Source organism: Acanthaster planci, linkage group LG21 (assembly GCF_054643075.1).
Source record: "Acanthaster planci isolate LZ-2023a linkage group LG21, COTS_SCS, whole genome shotgun sequence".
In the NCBI taxonomy this organism is placed as follows: Eukaryota; Metazoa; Echinodermata; class Asteroidea; order Valvatida; family Acanthasteridae; genus Acanthaster; species Acanthaster planci.
Window position 1 is genome coordinate 6,682,323 of NC_141797.1, and position 16,417 is coordinate 6,698,739.

General features: G+C 40.7%; 1 protein-coding gene across 1 annotated transcript; it reads left to right on the forward strand.

Annotated features, from left to right (window-relative positions):
- The first annotated feature begins 781 nt into the window (after positions 1 to 781).
- LOC110990087 (uncharacterized) lies at positions 782 to 15,380 on the forward strand. Its single transcript, XM_087131293.1, is given in 11 exon segments — positions 782 to 1,151; positions 2,859 to 3,139; positions 3,887 to 3,998; positions 4,001 to 4,070; positions 4,789 to 4,876; positions 6,011 to 6,164; positions 6,346 to 6,529; positions 8,045 to 8,144; positions 8,440 to 9,417; positions 9,616 to 10,023; positions 10,515 to 15,380. Coding segments are annotated over 10 exon segments (5,565 nt in total). The 5' UTR covers positions 782 to 1,151; positions 2,859 to 2,922; the 3' UTR covers positions 13,769 to 15,380.
- Positions 15,381 to 16,417: the final 1,037 nt, after the last annotated feature.

Sequence of the window (16,417 nt, forward strand, 5' to 3'; positions counted from 1 at the left end):
CGTTGCAAACTCTTGGAGGCTCTCTATTGTGAAACGCACGTATATCGGTAGACATTGTCAATAATGAGTTTGGGTCGTATTTACTACATGTATCTCAATTATATATAACGGGTTTGCCCGTACCCAACGTATATTAATAAGCACTGTATGCTTAGTGCTTGTCTAAGAGCTTGTGAAAAAAACGTCACAAGCTTACTCGGGAGGGACTCGAACCCACGACCTCCTGCTTACTAGTGCAGATGTCTTAACCACTGCACTAGTAAGCAGGAGGTCGTGCAGGTTCGAGTCCCTCCCGAGTAAGCTTGTGAGGTTTTTCGCAAGCTCTCAGACAAGCACTAAGTATACAGTGCTTATTAATATACGTTAGGTAAGGGCAAACCCGTTGTATATAATTAACATCTCCCCAACGCAAAAATTACATCTTGGAAAATACATGTATCTCATTAGCTCGTATTCATCGAGAACTAACAAACGATCGTTATCACTTGTATTTTGGTCATCGATTATACATATTCAGAATACAAAATTCACCACAACTGAAAGATCTTCGTCATCAGCAACAGTATTCATACGAACATACGAGGGCAAATGTTACGAAATTGCTTTTTTATGGTCCGACCTAAAGAGCAATAGCTTACCAAAACACCACCTCGAAAATAACTGGCGTCGGAAATTGTCAAAATCACTACAAAACGGGCAAAATAAAGTGGTTGTTTTACGTCGCGTGCCATACCATAAACTTGTTCACTAGTCGGTATATAGTCGTGTTTTGTGTGGGACCCGCTCTGGTAAGAAAGATGTAGTGCACGTGCTTGAGTTCCGACGATATTTTATTCAAAGGTCAACCATCATTATGTATGTGTTTCGGACTGTGTACCAATAATGTACCGTGTGGATAGTCTGGGGCAAAATTGAATTATCTACCGACTTGCCACTGAGTCTAACCATACAACAACGTGTTGATTGAATCGGCATCGATCGCATGCCGTACGTACGTTGGAAAGATACATGTAATAGCATAGCACCGCGTTTGCCAGATCGCAAGTTTTATCAAGGAGGAAGGAGTGGTTTTATGGAGTTCAAAATGAGTCCATTCGATCACTGAAGTCGACTCAAAAATGATTCTGTTTGCCGTGATATCATTCAAGTAGGTTAGTCCAATCAACTCCAGCTGAATGCTGTTCAAACTGAACATGGCTCGCTGTGAAAAATGAGGCCTCGATTGGGCTGGCCAGCCGCCCAGCACGAGTCGTGTGGCCCGGGTAGCTCAGTGGGGTGTAAGGTCAACTCGACCGTTTGCCAACTCGACTCTCGACCAACTCGACCGTGCAAACGGTGCAACAGCCTGACAGGGACCGGGCCTTGAAGGAACGTATTTTTCCTAGTTCTGGATCGCTCGTATAATTCGTTTTACAGTGCGTGATGTGATCTGTGCATGTGCACAGTGTGGTGACATATTTCGGGGGCTCATGTGTACGTGCTTCTCAAATTGGGGAGGGAATTTTTTAAAGTATCTCATTGGCACAAGTTCATTTATTGATTGCATTTCAGTTGATTTTGTGGGTTCATTGAGTTGGTAAATGGTCGAGTTGACTCAACTTTGAGTTGGTCGATGGTCGAGTTGGTCAGGAATCGAGTTGACTCGAGTCGAGTTGGCAAACGGTCAAGTTGACCTACAACTGCCTAGTGAGACTTCATGATGCGGAAGTACATGAACTGTACTTCCCGAATGGTTAGGTACTAATTTAAGGTAAGGTAAGCTACTCCGGAGTACTAGTACCTCACCGTTCGGGGAGTACTTGAACTGGTGAAGGCATGTTTTTTCCACTTAAAAAAAAAAAATCATTGACTGTACAGCCAGGAGGGACTGCGGTCTTGTGCTATGCTTGGCATTTTCCCCACCTCCATACTGTACATCGTGTTAATGCCCTGTGGGCCCTTGCAATTTGCAGGTTAATAATATCAGAGCTTTTTCTACAACTCACATGGTCAGGCTGATGGTTAAAATAGCTTGGTACGTGAGTTGCCATTGCCAGTGTTTGGTTATGCCACGGTTTGTACAACTGGAGGTTAAACATGGTGGTACCCATTCATGTGTATCAAAAAAATCTACTTGTATGCATGATGGACAGATGGGAAGATTATGAATACATGTACATGTACACAAGCAGAGGTAGGATTTGTTGTTGGCATGGAGCCATGGTGGTGGGTGTGAAGTAAAATAACAAAAAATTAGCCTGGCCATGGCAAGTTTAAAAGAAGGCAGGAAAGACGGTGCTGACTCCATAATATACATGTACATGCAAATGGGTGTTCTTCATGATACACTCTGTAGAATAGGGCCCGATGATCGGTCAGTCAATTTTGTGTGAAGTCTCTGACTTTACTTCCCTGGTTTTAAAACAATCTTCCACAACCAAGAAGTAGATCGAGAAACTGCAGTTTGCTGTGGCAGAATTTATTGACAAATTGTGTGTTTTAGTTTGCTCTGTGTACTAACAAATGCAAATGCTTACACTGTGCATGTGTTCACTGCAGATGAATGTTGCTGAGGCTGTGCTATGGATAGAAACATACCGGTGTTTTGTGCTTACTACACATGCAGTATGTTCTCTGTGTTCCTTCCTCCATGCTATGACATAGCATTGCATTATTCAGAATTGGTTCCATCTTATTTCATCATGTTCTGAAAACGGGCACGAATGAAACATGTCAAAAACAATTCTGTGCGGGGAATGACTTGCCTGTGGTGTCCTTAGTCATGTTAGTGTTGTGCATGTCCTTAGTGTGGTGCACTGTGGTGTTGTATGTGTGGCAGAAGATGCATGTACTTGGATGCTTTTGTTCACACTTTACAGGGTGGATTACCTGTGACTATGCATGTACATGTACGTGCAGCCTTGTGGTGAGGTTATTACTTAGATGCCACAGGAGACCATTCAGCAGTTGGATGAAGACAACAAGGCAACAGCCGTCATGTACAACCATGACATAGCCAAACTCATCACCAGGAAGAGCAAAGTGATGAAATGCAGAAGGGAAGCTTTCATGTCAGTGCTTCCATACAGGAGACTGTCTTCTCACCATAATCCTGCTTTTAACAAACTGCCGTCCTCATTAAGTACCCGCAAGCCGAAAAGTAAGACTATGAAAGAAAGATAGGAATTTCTGTACATTGCGGGACACTGGGACGGTAATTATGCCATTATGTGTATCTTTCCTTGCTATTTGCCATTGGCATTTGACACTTTTAGAGAATGTTATGGCGTAACCAGTGCAGTTTTCAGACATTCACATAAATATAAATTTCTAACCTGTTCCCAACCTCCATTAATGCGAGAAGAGCAAGGCTTTTTTTGGGGCCTGGTGGCAGCGTGGGGCAGAGGGGGGATAGAATCTGCACCAAGATCTTGCCACTGCATTCTTCTTGAAACTTGGCATGTAGGCAGAAATTTTTGTCATGTTTCCAATTTGATTCAGTAGAGGGTTTTGTTATGGCCACTGATCCATGTCGTTCACTACCTGTATCTTACACACAGTGTCAAAGTAGTTACTGTGGGATGTAAGTTTCCAAAAGAAAAAAAAGTACTGCACAAATATCAGGCATGATACTTGAAAAAGTACCATGCCTGATATTTGTGCAGTATGTAAAATTGGTGTCAAGTTATAATCATAAGGCATTTATGGAAAAAAGTCCTGTATCTGGTCTCACAAAAAACTGCATTTCTAAGAAAATGTTGGTACATGTACATGCAACCCCCTTGATTCTTTTAAAGTGAAGTAATAATGTTTGTAAGACATTAACTGAAAAACAATTAGCTCTTCTTGTGGAAAATTTCTATTACCCATGCTGCTTTTTTACACCGTCTCTTCATTTTTATTACAGTGCCATCTGCACTAAGAAACAGAAGCTGCTGCTTTCTGTTCAGACTCATCTCCCACACAGATCAACGACACTTGATTTTGAATTGGATCCAGAGATATCCATCTCATCATTGAAAGAGTTGATACACAGGATGATTGGTGTCCCACCTCAACACCAGCATCTTTACACCCAAGCAAACTTTCAGGTAAAGAGAGTGCAAACTTTTTTCCAATTTCGGTTTAACTTCACAGCCTTTACCAGCAAGAGTTCTAGTAGAGACCTTGCCACAGTGCCACTGTCTGATGGTCACCAGCAAAAATCTTTGTGACATGGACAAATGTGATAATGGAAAAGTCATGCAAGGTGGAACTCACGCAAGATTCAGTCCAAATTCACTCATATAGAGTACATGTGTGTACCCAGTTACCCCCCCCCACTATGGATGAAATGAGCATAAGTACATGTAGATAAAAACGAAACTTAAATTTATAATTCTGTTGTTGGCACTACATAGTGATTCACTCCAAATTCAAAAGGTACTATGTAAATGTAAAAGATCATAACTTTTCAAAAGGAAGGGCATGAATTAAACAGCAATGATAAAATGCTGGCGAGCATGTAGCATGAATCCCTTACTTTGCATTCCGTGCAGTCTGGTGCGATTTCAGGCTGCATAACCCCCTGTTGTCCCTGATCTGCACCTGGTAATGGAATGTTGCACAGATTTACTTCATGTCATCTGCAATGGAAGAAGGGGTTTCGTTGCACCGGAGTTTATGGAGTGGGAGACTTCAAGGAATCCCTCATTCTGCTGGGAGTTCCTTTATTTCGAGAGAAAGTTTGGTTTTTTTGCTTGTGATGTTTGATTATTATTTGGTTTTGTTGGAATTTTTTTTAGTTCTTTGTAATGTTTGCTCTGCTAGCTCTTCGATTTGCTTCATGAAAATGGCATTGACAAAAACAAAATCATCTCATTGTCAACTGATGAACCGACTCAAGATGGACCAAAAGGTAACTGCTGAAGTTTAGGATTTTTCAACTTAATTTGATAACAGGATTAATTTGCAGACAGTCTTTGGATCAATTTAAGCCTCAGAATTGGCCTGGGCTTTGTCAAGATAGTGGTTTTAAAAGGTACTATGTAAATGTAAAAGATCATATGACTTAATTGTTCATGCCTTATACAACTTTCTTGAGATATTAGGTCAGTGGTAAAATGAAAAGAATCCAATACTGTTACATGTACCTGCAGGAAAATCAATAACTTTTATGCTTTTTGAAAATTTAGGACATACATGTCAAAATGATTTTTCTTTATAATATCCGCCGGGCATATTCTCCAAATGGAAAGACGTGTTCCACCTCACTTGTCTGGAACGGGTGATGGAGAAGCAGAATCTGCCCAAATTCAAATTGTCAGTAAATATAAATATTTAAATATATAAATGCTACTCACTCGGTTAGCAAAAGCTACTCACTCGAGCAAAAATGGACAGATCCTGTCAAAGCATCGTAGAAACTGAAACGTGCATCTTTGACTCTAGTTTGTGGTCTGCCCAATAAAATTGCCAGGTTCAGCAATTGGGATGCTGATCATGTTAACATTTCAGATTGACTTGAAGCTTTTGTTGGGGCCTGTGGCTCATGAAATGACAGGATCTTTATTAGTTCATGTCGTTTTACCCTGTGAAACACAGCAACACTGAAATGATTGACATCGTGCCATAGAATCTAAATGAATAATGCTCATTTCGCACTAGGGCTCATCTCATCAGCCACGTACATGCACTTTCCATTGCATCCTGAGGCTTTTTAGTAGCAACCCAGCAGTTCACTTTGTCTTTGCCATGCATATTAGACAATTCTGGTTATAGTTTAATAATTGCTGGTGTCTGTTATTTTGGTAAATTGGTTCTCCACTTTTGTTTTTTGTCCTATTTTCCAGTGGGTCATCAAAATACAAAAATTAGATCAATAAAAGGTCTCGTAATTTCCTGGGTGATTTTAAGACTTGGAATCAAGATTTCAGTATTTGGACCAAAATGACAAACGCCATCCTCATTTGGAATGTTTTTGATATCCTACAAAACATTTTTGTGGCTAAAACTGATTGAGCCTTCAACCATTTCCATTTTTGGTCTTCAGCAACCTGCCAATTTGGAGATGAAGCAGAAAGACCCCTGCCAGAGACACATTACAAAACAAGATCAGAGACGGAACAAAATGAAGCTACATTACGTGAGGAACAGAACCCGGGAAATAGACAAACTCCTGATAAAGACAAACCAGAGGTTTTGAGGTAAAGTTTTGTGCTATAATACAGCTATAGAGAGATGGCTCATTACGAAAACTTGTTATTTAAAATTTGAAATTGAATTGTTTCTCAACTGAACAGATATTCAAAACAATATGCAGAATCCCGGTTTTAATGTGCTTGGAAAAAGTAACATGTAATAAGAGTAATCCATTTTCAATTTCAGATGTGGGAAACAGAAGTTGCAGGTCTTCGTCCGTAATCCCCTCCTTCATGGACCGAAGACACTCTGTTTCCATCTGCATTCAGAGACATTGGTCTCAACCTTGAAAGAGTCTGTATACAGGAAAATCGGTATCCAGCCCCAACATCAGCTTCTACACATTAAGAGAAATGTTCATAACTTTCAGGTAAAAATACCTTTTTTTTACTATGCATTCCTGTATTTCTTCTTAAAAACATTAACCTGAGTTTCCTGTATTAAAATTGTTTTTTGCTAAAAAAAATCGTAACCGCGCATTTTATGCAATTTGGTTTTTTGAAGAGTTTGATTTATATTTACCTAAAAAAGGAAGAGTATTGCATAATTGGGATGTAATATTAGTGAATGTTTAAACGTTGCATCTTCACTATACATCATTGCGTTTGTGCTTAAATGTTGTTTCTTGATCTGCGCTTTCAACACAAACTGCCATGTACGTGTAGTCATGTTGTGCAAAACATTGTATCTCACAATTTGCACGAAATCAATATTTTCCTGTGTTTTCTTTTGTCCCCCTTTCAAGGCAACTGATAATAGTTTAAATTTAACCCCAAATCATTCAATTAATAATTTGAAATTTATAATAATAAGAAATGCATCTATTTAGTGAATGTGAGCAATAAATGTAAATTTTGCAGAAAGTACAAACGTTTTGTATGAATACAGTACCATTTGCCAGTGACTGGTGATTCAGATGGAACTTAAAATTTTTAACATCAGGTTCAAGACATGGGAGGGAAATTTTACTCAAACCTCAGATGATTTAAGGATTTGATTGTCAGGGTAAACCCTGCATACACGTATTGAACTGTGAGCTGGCCCACTTCACTGATTTCAGTGACCAGATGGAAGGAAAAAGCAAAATAATTTAGATATTTAGAAATACATCAGTTTCAAATCATTCACAATGATAAAGAGGGACACAGAATACAAGATTGATTTAGTTGAAGGGGAAATATAGAATTAACCCTAACAGTTCTCAATCCTTCACCTGTTGGAGGACTGAGGACTGTCAGGGTTAATATACTATTATACTATGTAGAATTTATTTTAGGCCTTTTTGAAAACACTCGCTCTTGGTTTAGGCACTAGAAGTTTGACAAACTTTCTTTGACCACCTCAAATGTATGAGTTCCCCAGGGGAAACCCTGCTGACAGTAATAATTTATTACTTTATGGAAGATTTATCACCTACATGCTTAGTCAGGCCATCATGATGTGTTCAATGCAAAAATATCAAATCTCAACCAGTTACGATATTTTGACTAGAACACGCAATGCATGTCATTTAAGTAAAACCATTGTATGTTGATCTCATTCCTTTCAAAGTTCATTGATATAAAATGAAATGAGATATATGTAAATTCACAAGGAAAGAAATGTGCTTGTTAATTTATTATCTGCCTAAAGTTTCATGTTTCTGTGATTTAATTCAACACAGAAATTTACCGTGAGGCCTCAAACCTATATATGCACTTTTCTTAAAGTTACTCAAAACTAAGAGACAACATGTTTGCACTGACACAACAACACAGATTTTTTTTCTTTTGTATTCGACAATATACTTATAGCTGTATCTTGGAGCACGTTCATCAGATTTACCAAGATTGTTGGGAAGTGATCTTTGATGATTTGTGTGTTTTTCACTTTTTTGTCTTGCCAGCTCCATGACTTGCTTACACTTAATGAATGTGGCATTCAGCAAGATGAAAACATCTCACTGTGTCTGCCTGCACATGGCCTGCTTGGAGGTGGACGAAAAGGTGCATGACAATATGAACACTTGTCCTCATTTCTTTTTTAATACTGATCAAACCAAATTCGAATTTGAGTTTTTGTGCATAACAGCATTCTATTTATGGTGGATAAGGAAACTTAATGTTACATGGCAACTCTAATCACCCTGTTTGTATGAACCACCAAATGTGCAATGTCAAATGTTAATGATTTCCCAGGTATCAGATTTTTAACCCTTTCTGAATGTTGATTTCAGTGTAGACTTGTTATACAGCAAATTGAGAACCTAAACATGTACATTGGCTTTGCCTTTTGTTACAGATCCAAAGGATCTAGCAATGCAACATACTGACAAACCGAAAAATGATGGCATTGCTGATACAGCAGCTGAATCTCAGCAAAGAGGACAACAGAGTTGCAAGTCTGAAGCACAAGACTCTCCAGTAAAAATGATGGAGACATCTCAGGGAGTTAGCTCATCACAGCAGAAAGAAAGGACACAAGGACAGGATTCTCAGCAAGGATCAATTGAGACAGCTCGTTCTAGACAGGGGGAGATTGGCCATCTAAAGGAGCCTCAGTCACAGGAAGAGCAGATAGAAGAGGTCACAGACATAAGCATTCCACTCCCTTCAGCAGCATCAGCCAAGCATTGGGGACAGTCTGGTGATTTGACAGAGAGCAGTGATCAACACAGACCCCTGACAGAAAAACAGCAACAGTTTGATGAGGTCACAGACTTAAAATATAAAGAAAGAACGTTAATGCCAGCAGTACCACAGTTATGGCCAAATGATCGGCAATTGATTAGGACTAAAGTACAAAGCCCTCAGTTGTGCCAAGGTAGTGATCCAGACAGTCATCAAAAACATGCCACAGTTTCACACAAACTGCTGCAGAAACCAGGACAGGAGCAGATTGAAGATGTGTTAAAAAGTAAACCAGAAGAGAGGGGAGATATGAGAATACCTCAACATTACCAAACTGAACATACATGTATGAGACACGAGGAGCCTGGCGATCCACATAGACAGAAGCAGCAGCTAGTAGGCCCCAGAGACGTGATACCAGCAGTGCAGCCAAGACAGGAGGGGACTACAAATTCAGATCCGAGTAGCCAAGCCTTAGCATCACAGAGATACACACATCCACTATCTGAAATACAGAAATGCGTGGCTTGGCAACAAGTTTCAGGGGACCTTGCTGTCGGAGGTAGCAACAATCCTACATTTCTTGGTCCTGTTCATAACCCAACTATTCAGTTCACTCAGCATGTGACTCTGCCAAGACCGAGCTCAGGTTAGTGAAAACGAAAATACATATGCGCATGCACATGCACCGGTATGCTTACACTATCAGGGGGTTAAATATTAAGATGGTGTTAGACTGGAAAAGTGCACAGATCACATTCAAACTTCATTTTAAATCCGTACTCTGATGTTATATGTTATGATTTGTGAGATCATCCAACGTTCATGTTTCACATGATCTTTCCAGAGTTTCCACAGCTACCAATAACAACTGACTTAGCGAGGAGCAGGTTGAAGAATGATGCCATGACTCAGCTTTTGTGGAAATCACTGACAAGTGCAACTAGAAAACACGGAGAGGATTATGTAATGAATGTGTTCTTTGCTTTCATGGAATCATTAGACGGACAGGTTGAACAAGTCAAATCTGGGTCTATCACATTTGTTGTTCGCATCTTGAGTCGCGTTGGATTGGAAAAACTGTGGGACATGTACACCACTGGAGAACTCTCAAAGAAATTGTCAGAGATTTTCATCACTGATGAACTGACAAAAGAGGATAAGTCTGACTTGTCCATCCTGGTGACTATACTGGAAAGTGACTACGAACAGGCCTGCCGATTCTTTGAAGAGTTGGAGAGTGCAGGACATGAAGGTACATGTAGTTAAAATCTGGTTTATCTTTGTAGTTTACTGTTGCTTTCATCACTGGGAAAATCAGTTTGGAAATTGCCAGGGTATCTGTCTTAAGCCATTTTGGAAAGGTTATTTTGTGGTTAGTTATAGATTTCCAGATCTAGCATGATATTTGAAAGAATGGAGAAGATATGTCCAGCATCCATACTTTTAATGTACGTGTACCTTGATGTTGACATGGTTGAGGCAGTAGACTAAAGCATAATGACATCATACTTTGTTTACATGTGCACTTTTGTAATGTAATGGAAGTATGACCTTATTTTGTTTTAGGGCTGTTGTGGCATGGGTGGTAGATGTGGTTTTGTTCTTGGAGTTGACAGTGCTCTATATTTCACTTAAAACTGAAGCTATCACTATCTCTTACAGGTATTGCAACTGCAAAAAAGTTTGTTTTTCGTAAATTGAATAAGAAAATAAATATTTATTAGATTTCTGCTTATTTCACAGGTGATGACAAGGACACAAGAACAAAGACAGAGGTGCAGAAAAATCAACTTGGCGGAGTTCAAAGCAGCTTAGTAATGAGAGCTGACAGCAGTGATCCAGCCGAAGGTGCTGCTGATAGGTGTGAAGTGGCATTAAAGACACTATACATGAGCACAGGTACCTTTGCAAAAGTGATGAAATGGGTATCTGGTGAATCCCAGAAGATCCAAATGCCGAAGCCCCTGTTAGAAAAGGATGGAGAAAGGTTACTTCACTTTGAAGATATGTTTGTAATGACAACGCAGGATGGCAATCCTATTGAAACAGTTATTCTTACTGGTGAAGAAGGTGCAGAAATGACCTTCCTTTTGGAAAACATCGCATATGAATGGGCGGCTGGTCGTAGTCCTGTGCTCTGGAAGTTTAAACTTGTTGCTTTTCTGGAGATGGGAGCCTTTCAGCCAGAGTCAGACCTAAATGTAGTTGATACAATTTATGATCAGCTGTTGGGCAAAGACACAGATGTTGACAGGGGTGACTTGGTTTCGTTTGTTGACACCAACCCTCACAAGGTGCTTGTCCTTTTGGATGGTTGTGACAGGTTCATGACCAACGACCCTGATGAGAGCTTTGATGAGACCGTAATTGAGTCTATTATTCTCGAAATTCTCCGTTGGACCACAGCTAGGGGAATACACTTGTTAATGACCTTTTTTCATTCTAACTTTCACAATCTGAGGCGCAAATTACTGTTTCGAGAACCGTTCATCCGTGTAACAGTTGCAGGGGTCTCTGAGGAGGAGATAGAGAAGTATGTGAAAGCATTTTACTCGAAGGAACCTGGCAAGGCCGAGAATTTCCTTAGGAGGATCCAGTCTTCAGAGCTTCTGTCTGATTGGGCTAAGAACGTGAAGTTGGTACCCTTGCTGTGTTTGATATTGAAAAACTCTGGACTGCCAGAAACAATGACACGCCTTTATGATAAGGCACTCAAATACATATTCACAAGACACTCAGACATGTCACAAGATGAAATATCCCAAGCAGTGATTGCCCTTGGTAAGACAGCCCTGTCTGGCCTTGTTTCCCTTGAGCAAAGGTTTTCACTTGGAGAGTTTCCAGAGAAAGAGTTTGATGAAGGGGTTTTGGATAAGGCCTTACAAGCTGGTCTCCTTACTCGGCAACCGGCTCTGAGTCTGAGCGGGCAAAAATCAAATGTGTGCAGCATTAAATTTTGTCACCCTAAAATTCAAGATTTTTGCACAGCTAAATACTGCCAAAGTGTAGCTGACAAAGACATTGCTGAATTTCAGAAGATTCTTGATCGGATTTCTGATCCTGGTGCTTTCGAGTTTCTGTTGTACATCTGCTGTGGAGACAATGAGCACTGTGCAAGATATATTGTGAATATGCTGCTCATGAAGGGGTATACTCCGATGAAATTCGTATTGCAGACGAAGCAGGAAAAATGGAGAGTGCATGAAGTGGCCCTTAATTGCTACTTTGAGAGTCAGTCAGTTGGTTTGTTATCAGTGGATTTCATTGAGTCCTTCATGACCGAAAATATGCTGATACAGTGCGAAAAGAATGACTCTCTGAAGTCATGCATGTGGTTTTTGGAGCACATTTCCAAACATGTCAGCGGTAACGATTACCTTGCACGGGTACGTTCAGTGACCGTTTTCAAGTGTAACCTGTCAGGGTTCGGTGTTGTCCTTGCTTCCAGTTTGGCTGGGATGAAACATCTGCATTCCCTTCGATTGTATTCGTGCACACTGTCAGGTAGCTTCCTGGAGCAAGTTTTGTCATCAGTTGGAAGGGCGGGTAATTTGACCAAACTGGGCATTTGGCATAGCGTGGGCGTATCTGATGATGTAGAAAAGTGGTCTGCTAGTTTTAAAACCGTGACCCACCTGAAATCGCTCACTTTGTGTTCTTGTCACATAGAGGCACAAGATTTCACACACATTGGAAGATCACTGGTTGAGATGACAGATTTGGCCCATCTCGACCTTCCAAACAATGAGAAATTAGGAGGCACTACAGACGTTTGGGCCTTTCGGCTGCACTCTTTGAGAAACCTTGAGGAACTCAATTTAAGTCGTTGTAATATAGACGCCCAGGACTTGCCAAATGTTGCCAAATCGGTTGGAGAGCTGGCCAACCTAACTGATCTGAACCTTTCATGTAACATGGGCTTGGGTGGTCACGCGGACACATGGGCGGCTAGCTTGAAGAGCATGACTAATCTAAAGAAGCTGGTAATGAGTTATTGTGGCATCGAGTGTGGAGATGTGAAATATTTAGCTGAAGCCATTGGTCAGATGGAAGACCTGATGCAGTGTCGCTTCTGCGGTAACGAGGTAGATGTAGTTGTTGAGTCGTCGGTCACCTGCATACGAGTGAAAAATAAAATGTGTTCACTTAGTAGCAAGGACATGGCAGAAACGTTGGTGTCACTTAGCAGTCGGAAGGATTTAGTCTCGCTGGTGCTTCATGGCATTACTGGTCTGAGTGGTTGCGCGGTTTTGTGGACCCCACCCTTACGAGAACTCACGCACCTTGAGGTGTTGGTTCTCAACAACTGCTCACTGCAAACCACAGACATTCAACACCTTGGTGTAGCTTTAAGTCAAATGCGAAGTTTGCAGGAGCTCCGACTGGATTGTGGAATGGAAAGTCTCGATTTCAAACATTTAGCAGAAGCAGTAGGTCGCGCGCAGAATCTGATACGTTGTGATTTCAGTGGGAGCAAAGCAAAGCTTCGGGTAATGTCGCAGGACGGCGGCATACAACTGAACATCCAGGAGTGTTCATTAACGGGCGAGGACATGGCAGACGTTTTGCAGTCATTAAGCAGTCGGGAAGATTTAGTTGGTTTGATCTTCGAGGGTATTCCTGGTCTCTGTGATTCTGGGGCTTTATGGACTCCTCTCTTACCAAAACTGACGCGCCTCAAAAAGCTAGAACTGCACGTCTGCTCATTGCAAAGTACGGATGTTAAACACCTTGCTGCAGCACTGAGTCAAATGCCAGCCTTGAAGTACCTCTGCCTGAAAGGAAATTGGTCTTTGGGGGGTGCTGCAAAAATATGGGCACCCAGCCTGAAGGAGATGATACATATTGTCCGCCTAAATGTGAGTCGTTGTGGACTGCAACTCGACGATGTTGAACATGTTGCTGCAGCACTTGGTCAGATGCCAAATATAAAAGAGCTCGTGTGGAAGAAAATCAGAGTTCGAGTGCCTGTGCAAAAACGTGGGCCCCTAGTCTGAGGGAAATTATGCAACGGTTAACGTTAATTTTGGTTGATGTGGATTTCGGTTCCGAGACGTGAAGCACCTTGCTTTAAGTACGCGTGCTGGGTCAAAATGCCAAATTCACACTGTTCATCTTCAGGAAAGAAAGTTGGAGCATTTGTATGTGGAAATAGTGTCTCGGGGGTAGCATACCGCTATACGCGAATAAGCCTATAGATCCTGATGAGCGGGACCAAGAGAAGGCTCAATGATCCTAGCCAAAGGCTCCTTTGGTGGGAATGCAATTTGCTGGTTCACAAACGAACATGAACTGTATGCGTTACGTGTGCGCCGCTACCAACTCCCCGCCAGACTCTTTTCAACCGATGGGAGGGTGCTTCTGCTCGAGGTGGGTAGGTGCAGCGCACGTGACCAAATTTCATCTCAATCAACAATCTTCGAAAGCTTCTGTTTACATGAGTGACACTCACTCCAGGACAACCACAGTGTATTTCGACCGTTTCAGTAATTCTGGACTCCTTGTAGGTGAACACTGTAATATTAAGCTGCTTAGAATTTTTGCCCTGCCCGACGTGTATTTTAACACTGTATACTCAGAGTCTGAAAGTGTGTCAGAAGGAGGTATCATAAATAATGGACGATTAGAACTATTATTAAATATCTGTCCCCAGTTTTTCAGGACTTTTAACTAATATCGCTTGCCGACAGTATTACACCACATTATTACACTTACCCTATGCGATTGCGGCCCAAAGTACCGACTTTTTATTGTGTAGATGTTGGTGTTATGGAGATGCCTTACTGTCAGTGGTATGTATGGCACGATATGATTCTTTGATGTAAATGAGACATTGACAGTGCATCCATATGGTAATAGTGCTTTTAAAAAAAAAGGACGGTGACGCTACAACTGAATACATGTACTTTTCATTTTTGCGTGTTTTACTTTTCATATTCCTTGAATTTTGTTCTTGTCGGGTACTCACAATCATCACAGGGATTCGTTTACAAAGAAATAGACAATTTGAGGACTTGGGCCGTAACTAGATGTTTATAGTTCATAGTTATTATTGAATTTGTAATTTTCGCATTGATTCCTCGTCGACATCTCAAGTTATGGCTACCAAAATATAATCATTTATGTGCAAATACAATGTACATGTACTTCAATATATAATATCTTGATATGGCTTGCGTTTTTATACTTTATTGGCTTTATATTATAACTGTAAAAATTATACTCAGTATGACCAATTTTTAAAGTTTTGTACGTGTATACGACATATGCTTTCTGTGCACAAAAACAGAAAATATATTTTTGCTTGGCCTATGTGCAACTCTTTTACAGCTAGCTGGAATCAATTATGTATACTTCAGGAATGTATTTTTCTATGTTGTCTCTTTGCGATTTTCCAGATTTTTCCCCCTCCGTACAACGAAATCTGACTTTCTGATTTTTTTTCTCCGCGTCCAATTCAACCAAGTTGAATATCATGATCAGTCTTGTTGATGTACAGGTATTATGTAAAGATCAGTTATTTCTGTCTTCAATCGTGGAGAAACTAAGCAATGTATTTTTCTAAAGACACGGATGACGGGTTAATAAAATTTATTTATGCACTTAAAATGCTCGGATGTGCTTTGATATTTCTGTTTGGTTGCAGTGTGTTCTGTTTGCTTCTAATTGCGAAGACAGGACATTCATGCAGAGAAAGTGACACGTGGCTTAAATTAATTCCCTTTAAAAAAATCGGCTTCCATCTGTTTGTTGATTCTTCAAACTACAGCTAGTATATGTACATTAGGTGGATGTCCGGGGGTGGAGTCAACCCTCCTGTTTTGAAAAGAAGAATGAAATACCAATTATAGTCATAATAAAAAGATAACATCCAGTAGATAAGGGTTATTATTTTGTACATTTGTGTAACAATGTAACTATAACGTTTTCTTATTGTGTTGCCACCAGTTTGCAACAATTGGACGTGATTAAAAACTCCGTCGAGGCGCCTGATCGACCCCCCCTGTCTGAAAAAAGAAAAATCTTTGGGTCGCGCTCTTGTCACATTTTGCCAAATTTGAAGATGATAAACCACCTATTGTTACTTGCTGTCGATGTCAAAGGCGAATTTTCAAATTAACTTTGATCCCGCAAAACCTGTGCGCAGAAACATGAACTTGGAAAGATCGAGCCTGTGCATGCGCCGTTGGTAAGTGATTTGCTGGACAACTTAGTGTCAAAGAGCCTGAAATGCATTCCACGAACGGTGGTCAGGAGCGGATCTAGAACCAATCTTATTTTTCAGAGTGGGAATGGAATTTTTTAATGTAGGCCTAACTTAATTAGGCCTACATGGCCTCTCTCATTGGCGAGGCTACATGGGGGGATACACGTTTAAGTTAGAGGAATATAAACAAACCGTTATCTTTGATAAAAAGGGAGGTTATTGGGGCATGGTCCCTCAATGGGTTAGGATAGCTGTGCGCCCGACGACCCCGATCAAGGGTAATCCAACATTTCTCTGTCTTTAGAATATTCGGGTGATCCGTGGACGGGTGCATGTGCAAAGAGAGGCTAAGCGGCAATATTTACGTCCAGCTTGTACCGGTACCTCATCTTGTTTAATTTAAAAGAAAAATTACAAAATAGAGTGTTCCAACCGGTAT